Source organism: Pelmatolapia mariae, linkage group LG12, assembly GCF_036321145.2.
Source record: "Pelmatolapia mariae isolate MD_Pm_ZW linkage group LG12, Pm_UMD_F_2, whole genome shotgun sequence".
Lineage (NCBI taxonomy): Eukaryota > Metazoa > Chordata > Actinopteri > Cichliformes > Cichlidae > Pelmatolapia > Pelmatolapia mariae.
Window position 1 is genome coordinate 15005346 of NC_086237.1, and position 20928 is coordinate 15026273.

At 43.9% G+C, this 20928-nt stretch overlaps 1 protein-coding gene across 4 annotated transcripts in view; it reads right to left on the minus strand.

Annotated features, from left to right (window-relative positions):
- Positions 1–20928, minus strand: part of ncor2 (nuclear receptor corepressor 2) — a 92616-nt gene that overhangs the window by 9408 nt on the left and 62280 nt on the right. Inside the window, exons 17-38 of one of the 4 annotated variants that reach the window (XM_063490280.1) lie at positions 20346–20408; positions 15116–15258; positions 14844–14982; positions 13863–14289; positions 11743–11863; positions 10898–11162; positions 9677–9841; positions 9408–9535; positions 9177–9276; positions 8884–8991; positions 8336–8439; positions 5890–6040; positions 5601–5750; positions 5410–5502; positions 4670–4875; positions 4244–4580; positions 3872–4063; positions 3475–3720; positions 2670–2804; positions 2295–2567; positions 2027–2204; positions 1526–1908 (exon numbers count right to left, since the gene is read on the minus strand). In XM_063490280.1, the coding sequence (XP_063346350.1) occupies positions 1526–1908; positions 2027–2204; positions 2295–2567; positions 2670–2804; positions 3475–3720; positions 3872–4063; positions 4244–4580; positions 4670–4875; positions 5410–5502; positions 5601–5750; positions 5890–6040; positions 8336–8439; positions 8884–8991; positions 9177–9276; positions 9408–9535; positions 9677–9841; positions 10898–11162; positions 11743–11863; positions 13863–14289; positions 14844–14982; positions 15116–15258; positions 20346–20408 (4107 nt within the window). Of the gene's footprint in view, positions 1–1525; positions 1909–2026; positions 2205–2294; positions 2568–2669; positions 2805–3474; positions 3724–3871; positions 4064–4243; positions 4581–4669; positions 4876–5409; positions 5503–5600; positions 5751–5889; positions 6041–8335; positions 8440–8883; positions 8995–9176; positions 9277–9407; positions 9536–9676; positions 9842–10897; positions 11163–11742; positions 11864–13862; positions 14290–14843; positions 14983–15115; positions 15259–20345; positions 20409–20928 lie in introns of all 4 variants that reach the window. The other 3 variants (XM_063490278.1, XM_063490279.1, XM_063490277.1) reach the window with 3 other exon arrangements.

Here is a 20928-nt window from a genome sequence, read left to right on the forward strand (position 1 = left end):
AAGTTCAAAAAGACACTTTTACATCCTCCTTTATATCACTTATTGAGGGACTTAAAAAGTGTGTACTGCATGTTATGAATAGAAATAGGCTATTACTATCATACTAGAGTACAAAACGTAACTCCAGAAACTTCATTCAGTTGAGGGTCTAAAACATTCTTCCTGTAAGCTCTCGAGAGCACTACAGCACATGGATTTCAAGACTTTGTGTCCCTTGTGTGTCATATCTCGCTACGTGTTTTTCTTACACAACTCTTACACTACATTATTCATTTCAGAGGATGATGTAAGTTGAAAGAGGGGACCAGGATTGACTCTGTGAATCCCAGAGAGGGAACGAGTGATCCTGTGGGGACAGCAAGCTCTGCCTTTTGTTGTTAGCTAGAAAACACATGAGAGACTCTGGGTTCATTTCAGCAGCAGCTTTATAAGCACCTGTATTTCTCTCTGTGGATCCATCTACTGTTTTGTGAACAACATCATCTTGGTGTTGCCATCTAGCTCAACCATCTCATCAGCTTTGAGAAGCATGCTTCTCGAGTACATTAGCTCGCAACATCCAAAAAAAAAAAAAAACCTAAATAAATCAGCATAGATTACAGTGAGCAGTAAAACAGGAACATGCACAGATTTGGAAAGCCAGAAGCTGTAGTACCCCCTCCCCCTGATTCGCTGAAAGTGTCTCCGGTCTTTGCCGTGTTACTTCCCCTTCCCACCTGCCTTCTCTGCAACACTGGTGCACTCTGGGACCCCAGGGAGTGAGTTTGGTGGATGGTAATGCTTTTCCTGTTTAATGAAACTATCAGACCTATTTTCTATTTCAATGTTCTTTTTCATCTGAATTACATATGTTTGAATTACAGCAGTCTTACTGAACAGAGGGTATAAAAATACTACTCTGACGACCTAACTGTCTGTGGTGAAATATTTTCTTAATGTAAGCAGCCGAATGGCAGGGAGGAGGGTGCCACATGTTAAATTCAAGTCACATCCTCTTAGGAAATAAAAATGAACATAAGCAGCAAAGGATGCTCAACCTAAATGTCCCACCAGCTTTAGCTACCTTAAAGGACACCTAGGATCTTCTTGGAAAAATCAAGTTTTCACAAAAACACTATCAAAACTCATTCAAGCTCGCCAAATTCTTTTTAAAATTTAATCTAAACAAGTAATGTCCAATTTGGAAAAGCTAGAAGTAAGGCTTTCCAGAGGGCACCCTTGGAGGACTTTAAGTCTATAAAAGGGAGAAACTGGGAAAAAAGGCAAAAAAACTACAGCATTGAAACAAAAAATGTAAATGAATTGGGCTGATCTGATAATGCCAACCACCACAGCGTGCAATAGGCCACAGACTGACGGGGGAGTGGGTCTGGGTGATGAGGGGGGACCCCTGGGATCCAGAGCGTCTTACCATCAGTGGCGCTGCTGGCAACAAGCGAGCCCATCTCTGGCATCCCCGTTTCACAAGAAATTTGACGCATAATAATCGCGTTTATGAAGTTGGCCGCAGTCATGGTGGTCTTACCGAGTGATCGGAGATCTTGTTCCTGAATGGACATCGGTTTGTTTTGAGTCTTTTCCCTACTAGGTGTACCGCTTTCTCCACGGCCAGGAGGGTTGTCTGACTGCAGAGGCAGTAGGTGCTGGGGACGGCCTGAAGCAGAGGTATAAGACCCGGGGTATATTCCACCTGGGCTGGGGCTGGACAGTTTGGGGTCAGATTTACTGGATGGGCCATGCTGGTCCTGAAAATGTTTGGGTAGCCCTCCCCTGTTTTTGCCTGCATCGCGACTCTGCTCTTTGGGTGCATTTAAATCCATGGCAGTTGGGTAGGCCTCAGAAAGCACACCTGTCCTTTGGAGATGGCTAGGGTAACCTTGGTAGTGGGATGACCCTGAGGGCATGGACCTAACAAAGCAAACACACATTTAAAAAAGCGAATTGTATTTATAAAAACAAACAAACAAAAACAGCGTACAACTTTTTATCTGTTTATTCAAATTTTCTGTGTTAAAGTTCAGTTTACCGTAACACAGATGAGCCGGAGTGTTCGTTGACAGAAAGACTTTTCCCCCCAGTGTGCAGGACACTTGGCCTCTGCTGGACGTTTTCCTGGGTACGAGGAGACACTGGGGAGTGCTGGTGGCTGTGCGGCTGGGACGCAGGTCTTACGCTGCTGCTGCTTGACAAGCTGTGCTCTGTACCTAAGTAGCAGAAACAGACTCGTATAACTTTGCAAATTCCAAACTACATTCGTAACTTAAATAAAATGAAGAACACCATATTCTCCACACCTGGTCGCCAGATGGGGGCATGCTCCACATTTCCAATAGAGCCGCCCTTGTCTCTCTCACGCTCTCGATCCCGGTCCCTTTGCCTTTCGCGGTCCCTCTCGCGCTCCCTTTCCTTTTCCCGATCTCTCTGACGGTCCCGTTCACGCTCCCTCTCCTTTTCCCGTTCCCGCTCCCTCTCACTTTCACGCTCCCTCTCCCTGTCACGTTCACGGTCTCTTTCACGCTCTAAAGATGAGGCCGTGCCTTGCATTTTGCTCATGTGTGAGGAGCCAACTGCACATGCAAAAAAAAAAAAGGGAGAGAAAGAGAACTTTAGAAATAAAAAGAGTGCAACATATTTATTGTGTGAGTCTGCTTGAGTGAAATGAACTGTACCGGGTGAGATGGGAGAGGTGGTGTAAGGTCTGCCAGGGAAGCCGGTGCTGGTCCCAGGGATGTAAGGGATGCGATCCACTGTCCCTGGAGAGGGAGGGACCAGTATGTGTGATACCTGAGAAAGATCAATGATCCCTAGAGGACAGAGAAGGGTCAGCTGATTACAGGGCATAAAAGATAATGAGAGGCTGTCAACAGTGATGCAAATGTTTTATGAGGGAATGTGATATTTATATTTATTAAATCTGAAATGATGAACTGACTGTGAAATTCTATATTTCTGACAGATAAATGGGAAAGCAGAAGCAAATTACTAAAACATAAACCCTTTAACTGAATAGATTCTGCTCTAGTGTTCTAAGACAAAGTAATAAATGAGTCAAGATGTGTTTCTTCAATGTGTTATATTGGAAAATAATCTGACTGGCAGCTCCCTCAATCATCCTACATGACAAATTTTCAGCAACCACTAATGCAGTTCAGTTTTTTTCTATTATATTTATTTGTTTTTGTAGGAAAATTGTGGAAAATGCCATAATAAAGGAAAATAAGACTCTCCCACAGAGTGTGATGACAAAATTAAATGCTGCTTTATTACTGCACACCAGCTGACTATAAATAAACTGTCCACCAAATTGATTTAAGTAACTCAGAGCATGAACAGCACTAACATTAAATTTTGGCTTGCAGGTGCTTCTATTAATAACAACCACCCTGCTGTTGTTTCATACTCCTATTTGTATTCGTAGTGCAGGTGCAGCACATTTGACTGCACTTTCAGTTAGTGACTGGGTATTAGCCTTACCCCGAGGAGGGTAGGGCAGGGGGACAGCCTGGTCACGTGAAGGAATGCCCCTCATGATGTCAGATGAGCGCTGTGCAGCCATGGCAGCAGCTGCGGGCCACTGATGCATCTGCTGAGAAGTGATATAGTCGTTGAGCAGCGTCTGCCGGTTCTCCAGGGCGGCGGTGTCAGGAAAGCCACGGATGATGTAGGGGTAGTGGGGAGAGTATGGAGCGCCGGAAGCGAGGGGCCTATGCAAGTAGTATGCTGCTGTGTATAAACAAGAAGATGATCTGTCAGGAAGTCACTCAACTTGGAGTAAAACTCTGATCACATTATCACACAAATGCCTTGCAGATGATTAAACTGTTCTCTAATGAGGATGGGGGCAACATACACACTATAATGGACACAGTACCTGAGTCGATTGGGATACTACGACCCAGCGCAGCAGGATCAAAAGCTAAGGAAATGTGACGGTACATTTCAGGTCCCAGACCCGGAAACAGGGTCTGCTGATCTGGAAGAGTGGAAAGTGGTGATTTGGTGGTAGTCATCTCTCTGGGGGTTGGTGTGGCTTTACGCTCCTGAGTCAGATTCTTACTGGAAACTGGTGGGAAAAAAAAAAAAAAAAAAAAAAAATACAAGGAAATAGAATAATTTTTAGTATATAGTACTCTTTTACATGCTTGTCACACATATACGAGATTTATGCATTTTCATATACTTCTTGGTTCTTTTTTCGTTTAAATTACAAACTCTCAATCTTTTTAGCATGTGATATACTTACCCTCATGCTGCCTTTGACCTGCCTCCCTGGACAGTGGGGAGCTACGAAGTGAGGATCCAGGGTAAGGTGTCCTTAAGGCTCCTTTATCATCGTAGCCCACTGGGCTGTGATGGGCTTTGCCACCCTGCTCTGACCCCAGCGTTAGTGGAGAAGAGCGCGATATGGGGTTAGCTGTACTGACCACTGCACTGGGGCGCCCTTTAGGTGCGTCTTCATATCGGCTTCTCTCAGTACGCATCTCCAGGTGTGGCTGTGTACCGTGGTAGGGACTGCCCATGATGGAACGGACATCATGACGTTTCCCTGAACTAGCCACCTCCTGCTTCATGGATGCTCCCTTCAGAGACCACAATGGGAATTAACTCAGCAAGCATGAAGTGTTTGATTGTCTCTACATGTGTCATTAGCATTATGTTTAGTGTGTACCTGTACAATGATGCCCTCCTTGGCAGACTGTCGGAGCTCTTCCCTGGGAATGAGGTGGATAGAGCGCCCAGCCTCCTTCACTATGGTCTCTCGGCCTTTCATAGAATCAGACAAAGAGCCAGGCCCACGAGGTGGGGGGCTCTCTCTTTTCATCTGTTTAGGTTCCCTCCTCATGTAGCTATCCTGATCTAGATGACGAGGTATACCTGAAATTTTAATATATGAATATTATTAATATTCAAACAAGAGCAGGAAGCCTAGTGTTCTCATTTCTTTTCATAATTTAGCCAGAAGTGAGCCGAAGGATAAAGAAACACGAGCGACAGATACAAAGGTTTTATAAGCTTAGCTGAACAATCTGGGGTTCAAGATCTGCTTAATGTGGTCCTCTTTAGGCAAATAACTTCAGGTCAGCTAGCACTATCCATTTCTTGTAAAGGAAGAAACAACACAAAAATTTGGCTTTCAGTTCACTGGAGGAAGCTCTGAGAGTGGAGTCACATGAAATGAGAACACAGGCTACATCAATCAATAACCTGTTACACCTTTAACCATGCACCATCACAAAACCAATGGTGACTGGTAAAGCAACATCAGTCTTTTCTGGGGTCGCCAAAAACACAGGCTGCATTAACATTCTCCTTTAATGTATGTTCTGCTTGAGGACATTTTTTAAGTACTTCACCAGGATGAAATGAGAATTCAAAATAAAATCTTGTTGGAAGTAAACCGCTTGCTACCTTGTGAGATGGAACCACGGATGTGATGAGAGTCCTTGTAAGAGGCATGGTGGGGACTGTCACTATCATGAGGCATGGCTCGTCCAATCAGTCCTGAGGTGGAGGTACCAAGGAGGGAATGGTAAGGTGTAAGACTATGGTGAGTTATTTCATAAATAATCAAAGTCAAACCTCTATATGTCATCTGTTACCTTCACAGTTGGCAGCAGACAACGATTCCCTCATAGGCACTCCCCTCGAGATGCCTCCTTCCATTACATCATAAGGACGCTTGAGGCCCAGGATTTCCCCAGACTGCCCTCCACCTCGGCCCTCATCTTTAGGAGTCTGAGATGCTGAGCCTATAAATTACAAAGATCTCAGTAAATATACTGACAGTATTTCTTAAGGTATGTGCAATTTGAATCAATATTATTTCTAAGGTTAATTAAAAGCAACATAGCAAAAAGTAGGACAATACGGCCAAGTCCTTCTACTTACGATCATATGTAAGAATGTGCCCACTAATGCCCTCATAGAGCACATGTCCTTTAGACAGGGCCTCATCGCGCTCCCTCTCAACTCGGCTGGCACTGTCCTCGGTCATTAGTCGTGCTATGGTTCCCTTATACAGCGAATCAGCCGGCGTCCCCTGTGGAGAACAAAAAGAAGAAATGAGACCTGTACTTTGCACCATCAGTGTTGCTGTAGCAGCTGTTCTTGTGAGAATCAAAAAACAAAAAAAAGTCTGATTAGGATTTTGATATGCAAATGACAGTGAAGCCTGACAGCAGACAACCTTGACTACAAGCAGACTTGGTTAACAATCCTCATTTCGGTAAAACTAAACAGTGCCAACGTCATAACAAAAAATGTTACGGAAATTACAGACTTTATATCACGAGTGTTAAACTTATTTACAATTACTCCACTAATTAAAAACAAACAAGAAAAACAAGTGAACAAACATCTATGGAAATTTAAGCTGACTGTTCTTGAGTCTAATCAGACTCAACTATGTCAAAGAAGGAAAACACTGAGTTAAAAATAAGTACAGCTTGAGGTTAAACATTTCAGAGGAATCATCAAGTGAACCCACTCACACAACTTGAGTCGCGTCACTAAAGTGGACATGAAAAGTAGGAGCTTAGGGAACATTGTTACTGTGTTGCTTGCAGCTTTTCCAAGAAGACACTGAGGAAGGACGAGGCCAGACTAGCATGGTTTCTTATTATAGGATCAGATGGCGCTGACTTAAGTTACCCGCACCTACCCTTTAAGAAGAGGCTTTAATGCTATATGGATTCGTGCACTGAATGGTAGCCTGCACACATAAAGGTATCCCTCTAACAATGGAGATGTTACACTTTCAGTTATCTCTCCTTTGACTAATCCACAACAGCAGATAGAAGCCAGTATGGCAGCTGGATATGATATTACAGTGGGCATATCAATGACTGGTTTTGCCTGCGTCTAGAGTAAATAGATAAAGTAAAGAGGGAACAGACGCGGTACATTGTGTACCTGTTGCTAAGGTGATGGGGCCACCCAGAGCTGCAGTTATGTCACAGCACCATGGAAATCCACCAGCCTTATGACCTCTAACCAGCTCTGCTGCTCTCGTTTCCATCAAAAGGACAAAGCTCAGACGCATGAAGGCTGCTAAAATTGACTGTGGCAATTTTAAACAGGTATAAAGACATAAAGCCTTCAACTTTATGAGCAGAAACCAGTGACGGCATCAAAATGAACCAATGAAGTACTGCTAACAATGCATGGCCCGTCAGTGTATGAGCTGTACATGCTGCTGTCACTGTGAACCTTGACTTAATTTAACAGTGTTAGTTTCAGTTCAGTATTACAAGGGGAAATGGTGAGCTAGGGCTGGGCAATAAAACAATAAAGATAATTATTGCAAAAAAATTCTCCCCAACAGAAATATGAGACATGGTCAATATTAAAGTCAATAAAAGCCAATTCATGTTTTGAGATATAACACGAAAGGGTCAATGACATCAATCATGTGGTTGGAATAGAGTTAGAGCCAGCAAGCGCCTTGCTAGATGGAGGCAGTGTCAAAAATGTGTGATATAACAAGACCGTGGGCTGTTGGCCCATCAGTCAGAAGGAAGAGCAAAGTTTTAACATACAAAGACTCCTGCACAAGCCGTCTTTGCTTTTCATGTTGTATTTTTTCCTATCTATGATTTTCTCGAGATCTCTGCTGTCACTCCTTTCCCTTTCCCAGCCTGTTTATTAACAAATCGGCATTCAACCAATGCACAGTGTCATCTATGTCGAGCAATGTGCAGTTGAGATTTTGGAGGACTGCACAGGAGTAGTGCTGCTTGAAAAGAACTCTCCTTATATCTTCACTTAGGAACAAAAATGAACTTTTAAGCTTGACTTAAGAAACTGATTTGATTTAGATCCTAGCCGTACGTGCTAGTTATGATGTCAAACATAAGAGCAGGTCACTTCTAAACCTGCATACTGGGGAATTATTTACAAGCGTGTTCAGTGAATTTGAAAGGTTGCTCGGAGGTTCCTCGAAAAGGGGAAGAGAACTGTTTTCCAGTTGTGTTGTAATGCACAACTCAAACTAGAACAGAGTCAGCAGAATATTATTAACAAACACGAGGATTGCCCCACCCAACAAACTGTACATATGGGAGACTGTTGCAACGAGAGTTGTAACAGTGGTCAGGGATTATCTGTAGGTTACATCATCAAACCAACAGCCTATGAGTATTTTCAGTGGAAACAACAAGGACCTTCATATGAGTAAAATTCTTTGGAAAATACGAATAAGCCTGTTGTTATTTTCTGAATAGAGTTTGTCTCTCTACTTTTGTACCAATTTTGAACTTTAAACTGGAGCATTTTTAACTCCAGTATAGCAGCTTTATGAAAAGGACCAAGGTCTACTTCAGCAGTCAGCACTCACCTGAGTAATGGAGCCGCCTCGATAGGGAATTGGGGAATCAGGATGCAGTCTGGTCCCTGGGATGCCTTTAGTAATACTACCCCCCTGAACAGCTGAAATAGACGCTTTAAGGACAGTAAGAGAGAGACCGCTGTCACTATAATCCAACATGTAAAGTCACATTAAGAGTAAAAAAGTGGAATGCATTTAACTGGAAATAAATATTTGAAAATGTTTTGCAAGACCACCTGAAAAGAAAAAGTTGAGGCATCACCCAGTACAATCACTTCTGCACATACAGATTTGGGCAGTTTCTCCCAATCTTCACATTTTCCCAACATCAGTGAACTCAACTACCCACTGACTTTATAATAAACAGATAGATGAATGGCCAGACAGAGAGAGATTTAAAGTCTAGCCTAGGTTACATTCAGTACATTTAGAAAAGTCACTTCAATTTGGTGTGTTGGAATAAAAAGCAAGTCATGATTTGACTTTGTTCAGAATCTATGGCTTATTGCTTGTACTCAGTGTGGCAATAAAACAGTGGGAAAAGACAGAGCACCCACCACGTCCAGCAGCACTATCATGAGATGGCCCTTGGGCTGACAGGTTATCAGCTTGGGAGGACGAGCTGTGAGGGGACAGCTGTTCCTGCTTTACTATTGGAAAACCACCTGCTATATATTAGATTACAGAGAGAAAAGAGAACGAAATGAATAGAGACAATTTTATTATCCTTTATTTATCCAGGTAAAAGTCTCATTGAAAGTAAAATCTCATTTTGAAGACAGACCTGGCTGAGAGGGGCAGGGCACAATAATGAGAAAGAGTATTAATCCCCTCAGCCAGATTTACTCACCCCCTTTCCTCTGATCCATCCAAGGCACCCCCATCGGTGCGGAGGGCATCTTCCCATGGTCCAACCCATGAGCTGGGCTGTGCAGCTGTACTGGTGTGCCCTGTTTATTTAATTTAAAAAAAAAAAATGTACATGGTCATAAGAACAATATGTAGGATCACTGATCAAAACAATGACGTGATTTCTACTCTCAAACTATGTCTACTTAATGTTATTGGTGTGGTGCTGTACCTGTGTGATAGAGCCTCCTGGCTTGGAGGAGGAAATGAGAGGTGGAGGCTCAGGCATTGTGAGCGGTCTCACTGCTGCTAGCCTTCCGCTGTCCTGCGGCAGTGAGGGGTGGCCTGATGGCTGGAACGCTGGCAGATGGATGAGATTGTGAGAATGAGATTTGAGCAACTGATCTTTAGAAAAAGGCTTAAAAAAGCAAGTTAAGTAGACACGGATTTGCTAAATGTTCCCACAGTACAGATAAAAGATAATGTAATGAGAATGCTCACAGTTGAAGTGGAGCAGGTGCTGGTCATGAGTGCTCTTGGCCATGTCTCGTGGGGACACAGGGTAAGGGGATAGAACTGAGCGCCCCAAGTTAGAGGTCCTCGGGTCATCAGGGCCCAGGGCCTGCTTCTTAGCTTCACTGTGTGGAGAGAACGCTGGGGGCTTTTCTGCAACAGTGACACACAAGGAGAGTCAGGACCAGGTAACAACACACAAATGGTTATCCACTAATCCAAGAAGTTGTCCTTTGGCCATTACCAACACACTACTGTCCACACCTTAATCACTGTCGTCATAAGAATTACAAAGAATATCTCATGCTACTTCCCAGACAGAGTGACACGCCACTGAATTAATACCCTTACTTAATACAATCACACCATCCCAGTGCTAATATTTAAAGTGAAATCCAGCTGAGGAGAAGTTAAAAGGCAATGGATGAACCTACTTAATCCCTGCAGGAGGAGCAGCAACTGCTTCTCATTGCTCTGAACGGACATAAGCACACCACAGATCATTAAATCCTCACAGCATTTTTACAATCATCAAATCCTCAATTTTTTAAATCCCCACAAGCGCTTACTTGTAACTATTACTTCCCCCACACGGTGATTAAATGCTGAAAAATATCAATAAATATAAGCTGGAATACATGTTTATATCTGTCCTTATGTTAGCATAAATGAATGAAAAAGGACTTTGGAGTTCACAGCTGCCGTGCACATGCTGGTTATAAAAGACCTCTCTTTGTGTGGACCTTTAAAAGTCCATTCAACAAGCTTACAGTAACTGCACTGAACCAGACTGTATTCCCTTTTGGGTCAATAGCAATACCAGATCATTTATCAGTTCCCTCTCCATGAGTGTCCCAGAAACACTTCAATGCCCTAAACACTAGAGTACACAGACTCAAGGTTACAGGATGTAGCAAGGACCAACAAAGTAAAACTAGATCAAATGCAACTAGAACAGCATGTTGTGCTGCATTTTCATTAACCTCATTTAAAAAAAAATAATTTCATTAATCCTCTAATCTTGTTTTCATAAAACACCAAGCTGTACACCCTGCAGTGGAGTGACACTAAGGTCATGCAGAACAATAATAAAAAGGATCCAAGCTGAAAACCTAAAACTGTGAAGAACTTCTGTGTTTGCAACTTTAGCAGGTAAATATAGTTTCTAGGCAATAAGAGAAGTTTCTGGTGTGATGGAGGTGTGCATACCATCCTTTTCGCCGGCAGAGGGGCTGCGCGGACGAACACGTGGGCTGTTGCTGTGCAGAGCCTCCCTGTCTCTGTCTGCTTGTGGGGTATAAGGCTGCTGTTTGCCTGGCTGGCCTGGAAACTGCTGCTGCTGTTGTTGCTGCTTGACCTCCTGAGAGGACTCCCCATGAGCCATGGTGATCTGTTGTTGGTACAGTGCCAAAGCGTGGGGAGGCAGTAATGCCTTCCCACTCTGCTGACCCCCCTGCACCGAGGCTTCTTGCATCTGCACAAAGGGCGACAGGAAAATAACAGAGTTACATATATGCCACACATATAACACAAGCCCACTCCTATCCAGGAGCTGACATATGGTTAGCCACATAAAATATCTGATAAGCATGTCAGCTAAGACGCATCTCTTATTTCTTGACAAGCTAAAGTTTCCCTAATGGTCATTATCTCATTTCTCGTTATCCTCCATCTGGTTGGCTTATCTTATACGGTTATGACTTAACAATTTCACCTACTATGGTGTTAGCCTTGTAAGCAGAGAGACTTTGATAGGATTCACAACTGCAATGAAAGATTGTGAGTGTGTGAGTACATCAGTTTTATGTGGCTAAGACACTTTCAAAGGCTGGAAAAGCCAAGATGCTCTTCACTTAAAAAGGGACATAAAGGTTTATAGGGACACAATAACAATGCTCATTATCAAGTCCATATGTGTATTCTTGGATTCTAGCAAAGTAGTTCTGCATGAGTCATATTAAATAAAAAATAAATAAATAAATAAATACATAAAAAAGATCTGTAACTGTTTAAAACCAGAACTAAAGCTAGCAACTTTAAAATTAGCAACTCACAATAGGTGGTATAGCAGCTGCTCTCTGTTTCAGCTGTTTCAGATCCATGGGCTTCTGTAGTGGGGATGATATGACCCCATCATGAGTGTAGTTCAGTAGGCTTGGCCGTGGAGACATCATTCTACACAGACGGACAGAAATAAGTTAGTGGGAGTAAAGAAGAGGTTGAAAAGAAGAGCATACAAAATCACTTGTTTAGTTTTTCCACCCACTAATGTAGTAGGATGTGTGCTGACATAGCCTGAGACCATGGAAAAAAGTAAAGATTCATATTGATGTATTACACATCTGTCAAAAAACACAACAGACTCTGAATTACAGTTAAACACACAAATTGATGCACAGAACCACACATGCACGCCCCCCACACACACACTCCCCCCCCAACCCTCCCCCATTTGTTTGCCTTGGCAGAGGGCAGAATTTCCCTGAGCTCTGCCAGTACATGCAGTCTGCTGTCATGGAAAAAACTGAACAAATACCGTGCAAACACGACTAATCAGTTCTCCTACGCACTTTGACACCAATTTCTATCGGACTCATTCACAGACACATACGACATGTTTTGTTTTTAATATATTAATTAATATATATATATATATATATATATATATACCTATTTTCATACTGATGTGCAAATAAAATCCTTGGCTAATACAAAAGTGCAACCTGTGGTACATGAACACACAAACACAGCTTGCCAAATATGGCTTCAATGCTGTACAGTGTAGCTAGGCAACTACTACCACTTCAAAGCCTTCACTGCTTTGTGTTCTTATGTCTGCTGTGTCAGAACAGAGACGTAAGATACCCAAGAAAAAGATTTTTTACAACAAAGCTCTCAAACTGGTATAACGATGTAAACAGGGGAAATAAAGCAGGGAAGGGATACACTGATCAGCACTCAATCTGCCTAATACTGTGTAGGTCCCTATTATGCCTCCAGAACAGCTCTGAGGCCTTTGGAGCTTGAACATGGCATCATTGTGGGTATCTTATTAACTGCATGACATTGGTGATATTGAAGTGTTTGGGTGCTGCTGTGGTATAGGCCACTGTGCTTCATACTTTCATATGAAACAGATGTTTGATAGCATCATTGTCTGTAGAGTTTGGAGACAGGCTCACTGTCCAGAGGTATTTCTTAGGTATTTCTAAGGTAGACAGTGATGGAGGTTTAGTTGGCAGTGAGGGAGTTGGAAATTATAGTTAGAAGACAGGAGTTCTAAATCAGCTGACTCATCTCCATCATTGTTAGCTTCCCAGGATAGCTCTAATAGAGAAAAGCCCTCACATCGTCAGTCTGCCACCAGTGATAGGAAAGAATTAGCTACTGACTCAGAGTGTGCTTCTGCATAAAAGTCCTTAGGTATTAGCACTTTTCCCTGTGGCAAAGCTGCCTCACACACCAAAGGGACACTGCCCTGCAGGTTAGCCTGGTGAGCGAGCCTGCAGTGGCACAGTTTGTGTCATAAAGGAATACAATGGATACAGACTTGGGTGGAGGTCAAGGCAGCCTCAGCAGTCTACACATGCCACACAAACTGGGTGTGTATCCCAGAGAGAGCTCTTGTTGCTGCAGAGAGACAGATTTCCAACTTCACTCAGGTTGTTAGCCATAGCCATGCTGGTGGGCCTGACAATCGGCTAAACAGCCACCAAACTAATGTGCAGGGAAGAATACTGCTGTTCTTTGGGTAGCGCGGACTAAAAAGTAGTGCTACTTTTTTTATACAGTATTGCTACCTAATTGGGTACGGCTAGAGCCGTTAGCTTAGTACCCAAAGGACAGCTGCCAACAGGCTTCCGTGAGAAGAGTGAAGAGGTTTTTGAATGACATCTCACGCTATGTCACACCCCATTATGTGGGTGTCACTGAGAAAGCCTATAGCAGGTGGCGTAATAGTATTTCAGCTTCTGATGAGGTCAGGGAGGAGGCATTACCCTATAGTCATGAAACAAATGCGATGAAAGAGAATAGTGCATTGTAGAGAGAGGATCCATCATATTCACTTCACGGGTCACAGTTTTAATGTTGTGCCTGTATAAAATTGTTGTTTTAATTTACAACAAATGGGAAATTACCATTATCCACTATATCCATTGCTACGAATCCTCACCTGTTCTTATCTGTGTTGTCCGTCTCCTCCACCTCATCAGCACTGCAAGTGGCACTAGAGTCACTGTCTCCATGGGAGCAAGTTTTGGCCGCATGGTCCTTCTTGGAGTTCTTGTTGGAGCTCTTGACTTCCTCCGTGCCTGCAGTGGGAGGTTTTGTATCTGTGGCATCACTGGGCGGTGTTGGCTGCAGCTGGTCTTTGTTGGGCTCCCCTGTTTCAGTCTTAATCTCCTGTTTAATGGAATCTGCATCTTCCTTGACTGGAGGTTTCTCATCCCCTGCCTGACTCATGTCTGCGAGGTCCTCCTTCTTGTCGCCAGTGTTTGAGCTGCCCTTTGCCTTGCTTGAGGCTTCCTCCTTAGCCTTGCTGTCCTCAGACGAGTGCGGCGAGGGCAGGCTCTCCGTGTCAGAGCTGTTATTGGCTCCACCTGGCAGGGACACAGGGTTCGAAAGGAAACAAATTAGAGGTTTGTACTATAAATGTTTTATCTCCTTCACCTTTTTTCTTCCATTTTTCCTCTTATCTCTTTCTGCTAAAGAAGATTCTTCGCAGTGCCAGTCTTCTGCCTAATCAGCTTTCACTGTACAATAAGGGGAAAACAAAACCAATTGGAATGATGGATGAAAGCCCCCAGGACTTCAGTGCTCTATTGAGGAAGTACAGTCTACGCAGTACACTTCTGTCAACAAACTACAGCAACGTTTCATGATAATTTTCCCATTTGTAGACCATGATTCTTTAAGCCAACGTGAGCTGCTCAAACATTTTTTTCTGTCATATGAAACGATGCCACTTTATAAAGTTTGTGTAGAATAAAATGCAATTTTTAAAAAAAAACCAACTCTGGCATAAATTCTACATTTACAACCATTAATAACTAAACTGTAAGAGAGTTATTAAGTCTATGTATGCAATCTAGTTTGTAGTTAGGTTGTAGTTGTCCTGAACATTCAATGCAATACAAAATAAGGATTGATATACCCTCTCCATCCTCGGGGGCTTCTTCTTCATTGCAGCTGGCTCCTGAACCCTCCATCTCCTCCTCCTCTGCTGGATATGGGGCATTAGTTTCCTCATTCTGTGAGGCTTTGCCTCTACGACGGGCCTTTCGTTCCTTCTCCTGGGTGAAAATAAGCAAAAAATAAAAAAGAGCCTCAACAGAAGCAATCTTACAGTATAACATTACACAAAAAGTATAGAATTCAATTTTTTTTTAAGGCAAAATACAGGCTTGCGGATGTCATTTTGATTACCGATTTCATTTTATGCTGCTGCAGAATTTCATCCAGTTTCTGCCTCTTCTTGTAGTTGAAGTAGAAGTTCTTGCACTGTGACACGGTCTTTGATCCCACCATCTTGGCGATGGCGGACCAATTCCTACCATACTGGAGAAGGCCTAGAATTAACAGATGGACAGGCAGAGGGATTAGGATAGACATACAGAGACAGACGTGTGGATGTGGCCTTGATGACCTGCTATTCTCTCTGCAGTTGTAAAAGATGTAAGCTGTGCAAAGTGCACTGCTTGTGACGATTGTAAATTTAATGGTTATTTTGGCTTATATACTATCAACGCCATCTCTAATCTCTTCAAGTGTACAGCTTTGCCATTGTAAATCAATAGCCAGGAACATCTGTCTCTATACAGCTGTCTAAACTGCGGCACAGTCTGGGAGTTTTACCCACAGTGTAACAGAGACACTGTCCCACTCTGCCAGGAGCACCATGGCTTGTTAACATAGATTTCCAAAGTACAGACAGAGAGTGAAAGAAAGAGAGAGACTGATAAAGCAAAAAGGAGAGGGAAGTGCTAGTGGTAGGTAAACCGCCAGTCAAACCAATGACATCACTAACTCACTCCACTGGGGTCACTGTGTGTCATATTCTAACTGACTTTGATGTGACCCACTTCCAAGAAACCCAAGTCCTTTACTCAGTCAAGCACATGATTGGGCCTTACACAAGAGTCTACAGGCACCCGCTGGGCCAGAGCTGTGATAGATCAACCTGTCATGAAACACACAAGAATGTAGGGACGCACACACAAAGTGTGTATATGTGCTATAGTAAGATATGCAGAGAGCATTCAGTGCATAAAGACAAGTGAATGAGAAATACAGATAGCACAGAATCTGCTCCAGCGCCCCCCTCCCAGAGTCTGCTGTTAGCTAAAAGGCAGCTCATTAACAGTGTGTTGTAAGAGGCTTAGCTTACACCACCCACTTGTTTCCTGTGCCAGCCTGACAGGTCCTGGCAACAGGACAGCTCTCAAAAGGTTGCTGGGGGCTGGTGGGTGGGAGGGGTGTTATTAACAGGCACAGAGCCAACACGTCTTGGGATAACCTTGGCCATGGGTTCAGAGGTCTCTGCATCTCATCGCTTAATGGAGGTAGTAGGACGACATGCAGAGCTGCGAGCCAAAGGAGAGGAAAGGACAGCTGTTTACAGCCCCGTCAGTTCAGCTCTCATAATAATCTGAAAGCCTGAATCTGATACCAACACTTGATTGAGTAGTTAGTGATAAGACTATTACTAAGTAATATCTGCAATAAAAACTGGTCTATTAGTTGTTTACAAGTCTCATTTCCTGGAAATGTTTCATAAGACTTTGTGTACAGAGATACTTATAACACTGATATTACGACACAAAATGCCACCTAAATATGAAAAAGTATTTTTTTTAAACTGCGCAGTAGTGTTTCACTCGCACAATAGTTGCAATTGTGCGAGTGAATAGTTGCAATTATATTAACATTAGCACCTACATAAGTCCTGTGTCACACATACAGTGTGCAAATGTAATTTTTTTAAAAAGATCTCTAGCTAAAAGGGCTAGTAAAGCTATGAATCATGCAGAAAAAGTGCAAAGACCTATAATATTCACTGTCCAGCTGAGAATTTATTAATACTATTATAAAAAGAGCTGCCATAACAAGCTTGGGTGATCTTCATGTCTGAGCTTCTGGAGTCTAAAAGTGGCAGCGCACCTTGAAACTGTTAAAGTGGAAGAGGTTTTTCAGCTGAAATATTCATTGCTGCCACAAAAGGTATTGCTAGAAAAGCTTCTCCCAGGAAGAAAAGACTGGTTGGCCTGACTCGCTCCATGAGGACTGAGACACGTGACCGCTGATACCTAATAACCTTTTAAAGTCGGTGGGTGGGTGGGGGTGGACTGCCCTACAAGTCATACACCCTCGAAACTGATAAGAGTACACACAAAAATATATGCCTTCACACCAACCATGAAACAACGGTGGCATAAGAATAAGCACATTTATAGAAGTTAGATTAACTCTTCGCAGCATGCAGTGAAGCTGAAGTGCTAAAGAGTTCAATTTATTTACTGAAGGTCAAAGGTCACTTTGTGATGACCTCTAGCTATATCCAGTTTGATCCGCCGCACGCAAACACACAAAGCACAATCCCAAGAAGTTATAGTTGGCTCAGGGCCTCAGTTGCTCAGAGCAACACACATGTAGCATACATCCAATCAGCTGTAAGAATACTGAAACAGGTGGTAGCCTCACACCCAATCAGGACATCGTATTTTCTTTAGCTCCTCCCAGATAAAGTCCAATCAACACCTGGTGCGGCCAGAAAGTGGTTATTCCTGTCTGTCACATGCCTGTCGCTCTGGTCGTCGTCTCGTGCCCCTGCTCTGGATAACGCTATCAGACGGTCTGATCTCTCGAGGGCCAGCAGGGAAGCTCTTCAGGGCTGGGCCTTCCGGATCCAGAGCAGAGGAGATGAAAACAGCTCAGTCTCGGTGTTCTTCTTGCCAGCTGGCTCGATACATGAGCCGGTGTCAGGTTGACATACTCTAAACCAGCACATGTTCCTGGCCTCTCCCCTCCTTTTCCCTCTCCCTCTGTCCTCCCTGTGCTTCGGTGAGTGCTGCTCTGTTCTTCTCAGTCGCTCCTCTCCCCAATGGCGGTCGTCTGGGAAGACTTCCACAGGAAAGTGGGACTGTGGGGCGGTTCTATGTGCTCAGCCTCTCTCTCCTCATCTGATCTCTCCTCTATCTCTCTTTTTTTCCCTCCCTCCCTCTTTCCGTCGGTCTGTCCCTCCCCCTACCTCACTCTGCCAGCAGGCACCGCGGCATGCACATACACACACACATGCACACACGCACACACAACCGCATGAGTGAGTACAAACTCTCTCTCTCTCTCTCTCTCGTTAATACTCTAGCACACAGACACAAACATACACTCGGGCAGTCCAAGAGTAAACAGAGAGCAGAGAGAGAGAGAGAGAGAGCAGCCTGGAGAAAGCGAGGAAACACAGAGAAAGCAGAGCCACTGAGCCAGAGAGACAATGGAGAAAGGGAAAGGATACAGAAGTGGAGAGTAAGCACAGAGAGAAGAGTGGGGGCAGCAGGGGTGAGAGAGGGAGTTGATGTTGATACCATGAGAAAGCATAAAGGCTTTCACATTTTTCCTGACTGACCTGCTTTTCATCTTGAATGTGACCTCTCCAGTTTATAACAACACACAGTGAGAGGAGAGAGAAAGTGAGTGGGGGAAAGAGGCGCTTGCCAAATCTTCCACAGCTCTTGCAAATCTGGGCTGTTGCCATCTTCCCAACCGAGAGACAGAACGAGAGACAGAGTTGGAGCAACGGCGGATGAGAAAGGGAGAAAAGATAATATGGCATTCTCTACCTGCTGCTCCTTTAAATGGGTTCTTCCAGCATGCAGAGCTGGGCCTATTATCCAGCTGCCTGGCTGCCTGCACCCAAGCGAAGCCTGGCAGATTAGCACACTTACATAAATGCTGGCCAAGACTGGTACACACTCCAGCACACACAGGCATAGCCTTTGCTACACATTACTTGCATGTGCCCACATTCACGTAGGCGTAGGGTGGTGGGTTTAAGACAGAGTTACAAAGCCTGCTCATCCCTTGTTTGAGGTGCCAATCTTTGACTGGGGAAGACAAGGGCGATCCATCTCCAAGTGTGGCCATGCCATCCTCGAAGGCACTGCTGGCTGGCACTGCCACGCAGGAATGGTGAGGCCCAGCCAGACACTATAAATGCCATTATTCAGATCTGGTTAGCTCAAAGGGATAAACACATTAGCATCGGGACACCTAAGCCTATTTAAAACATATACATGTCAAGCACCTGCTGCGGAAAGCACCTTGACAAGCTTATTCAAAACTAAAGCGTAACTGAGGAAATGGGAGGACGGAGGTTGTGATCTTGGAATGTCTGAATTCTTGGAAAGGGAATCCCTTTTGACAGGTGTGGGGGTTGTTGCTAGAACTGATGATAAAACGACCTCCTCCTCCTCCTCCTCCTCCTCAGCCCTTGGTACTGTAGCTGGGGTTCTGTGGTTGTGGTTACATAAGCCCTTCATAGAAGCCCCGCTCCCACAGAGCTGCCAGGCTAATCCTCTTGGATGGAGTGCCCCACTAATCCTACAGCAGGAGAATGGAACTGAAGACATTAACCAGGATTACTACACAGGACCGTGTTCGAGCCAGGCTAGTGCCAGTTATCACAAAATAACCTCTTAACACACAAACCTGCACAAACACACAAGTACCAATTTGCAGGAGACGGGACACAAAGCACAAAGCAGGTGCAGACTAAATGGGATTTTAATATCACACTGGAGCTTCTGATAGTTGTTTGCAAGGCACCTCATCTGCTGTTCAAAACATTCAAAAACAGGCCTGCCAGTCGCACAAAGCACAATGACACATCACCTATAAATTACCACAAAGCAGCCGCCTTGTGAAACCCAGTGAATCATGTGCAGAAGACCTAGCACTACAAAGAGGTAGTTGATCAACTTTGCCCACTATTTTAGAAGTTATCAAAAAAGGACACATTTATTGTGAAGAGTAAAGAGAGATCTTTATATGCAATGTCACTGCCAACACACACACACACTCACCTTTTCTTGCAATATGTAAACGTGTCTTTAAAGCATAGTAAACATTACTGCAGGTAAAGAGCTCACTGAATCAGCAAATGAGGGTAATGTACTGCATATTAAAAAAAAACAAACACAAAAAAAAAAAACTTTAAAAGCATACTCAGAGAGTGCAGGTGCAAGGAAAACTGACAGAATGTCAGTGACCTTTATGAATCAGCCATAAGCTAAGTAATCTTCAGTGAGAGACAATAAACAGCCCAAGTTAATGACTGCCGCATTCGCAGGGGTTGGTTGATAAGGGGCAGACTTTACAGCCTCCTTGATAAAAGACAGGCTTGCCTTGACCCAGAGACACAGGGAAACGGCTCCAAAAAGCAGCAGACTCCGTCCAGGCAGACTGACATACACATGCATAGACATAACCTAGCAGCACGTGGTGGTTGCTACCACACCAACAGGAAGTCACAGCCACATCACTTGTCTATGCTTTCGAACAGTGCTTGAAGCTGATAAGTATTCTTTGCGTTGACGAGTTTATTATAATACATAAAACCTGCAATAAAGCTACTTCACATGAGAAAAGAAAGGTGTCTTACCTTTTTTGGCAGTTTCCATCTCTTCTTCAGTCCAGCGAGAGCTCTCATTCATTTCAAGATTGGCTGTTAGAAAAAAAAAAAAAAAAAAGACAAAAAAAGGAGAACCACCAAGTTAGAGAAGGCGGGAGGAGGTGGAGGGGGGAGTGGGCAGTTGTCACTATGTCTGTTAGGGAGTGACTGACGAGAAGAAAGACAGAGAGAAATTAAAGAAGAAAAAAAAAAGAATAAGAGGGGGAGGGTGGCTTGAACTGCTTGCTAGTGAAGCACTGCAGCATGGGTCGCTGGGGACTGTTTGTTTTAGATGGTGGAAGCAGGAAATCCAAGGAGAGAAGTCAGTTAATGATTATAGACATAACAACTGGCTTCTTTCGCTGCACAGACCATAAGCCAGGCTGTCCCTGGCCTTCCATGACAGGACAGCGCAGCAGGAGTCTGTGCTCACGTGTCCTCTATATGGACCTGTGAAGGGCACATTGGGCCAGCTAGCACTTCTGCTAGCAGGGGAGCAAACAGTGGCAGGGGTGTGGCCGCTGACTGAGAGCCCCTACAGCCCGAGTCACCAGGGGATTCTTTGTGACTACAC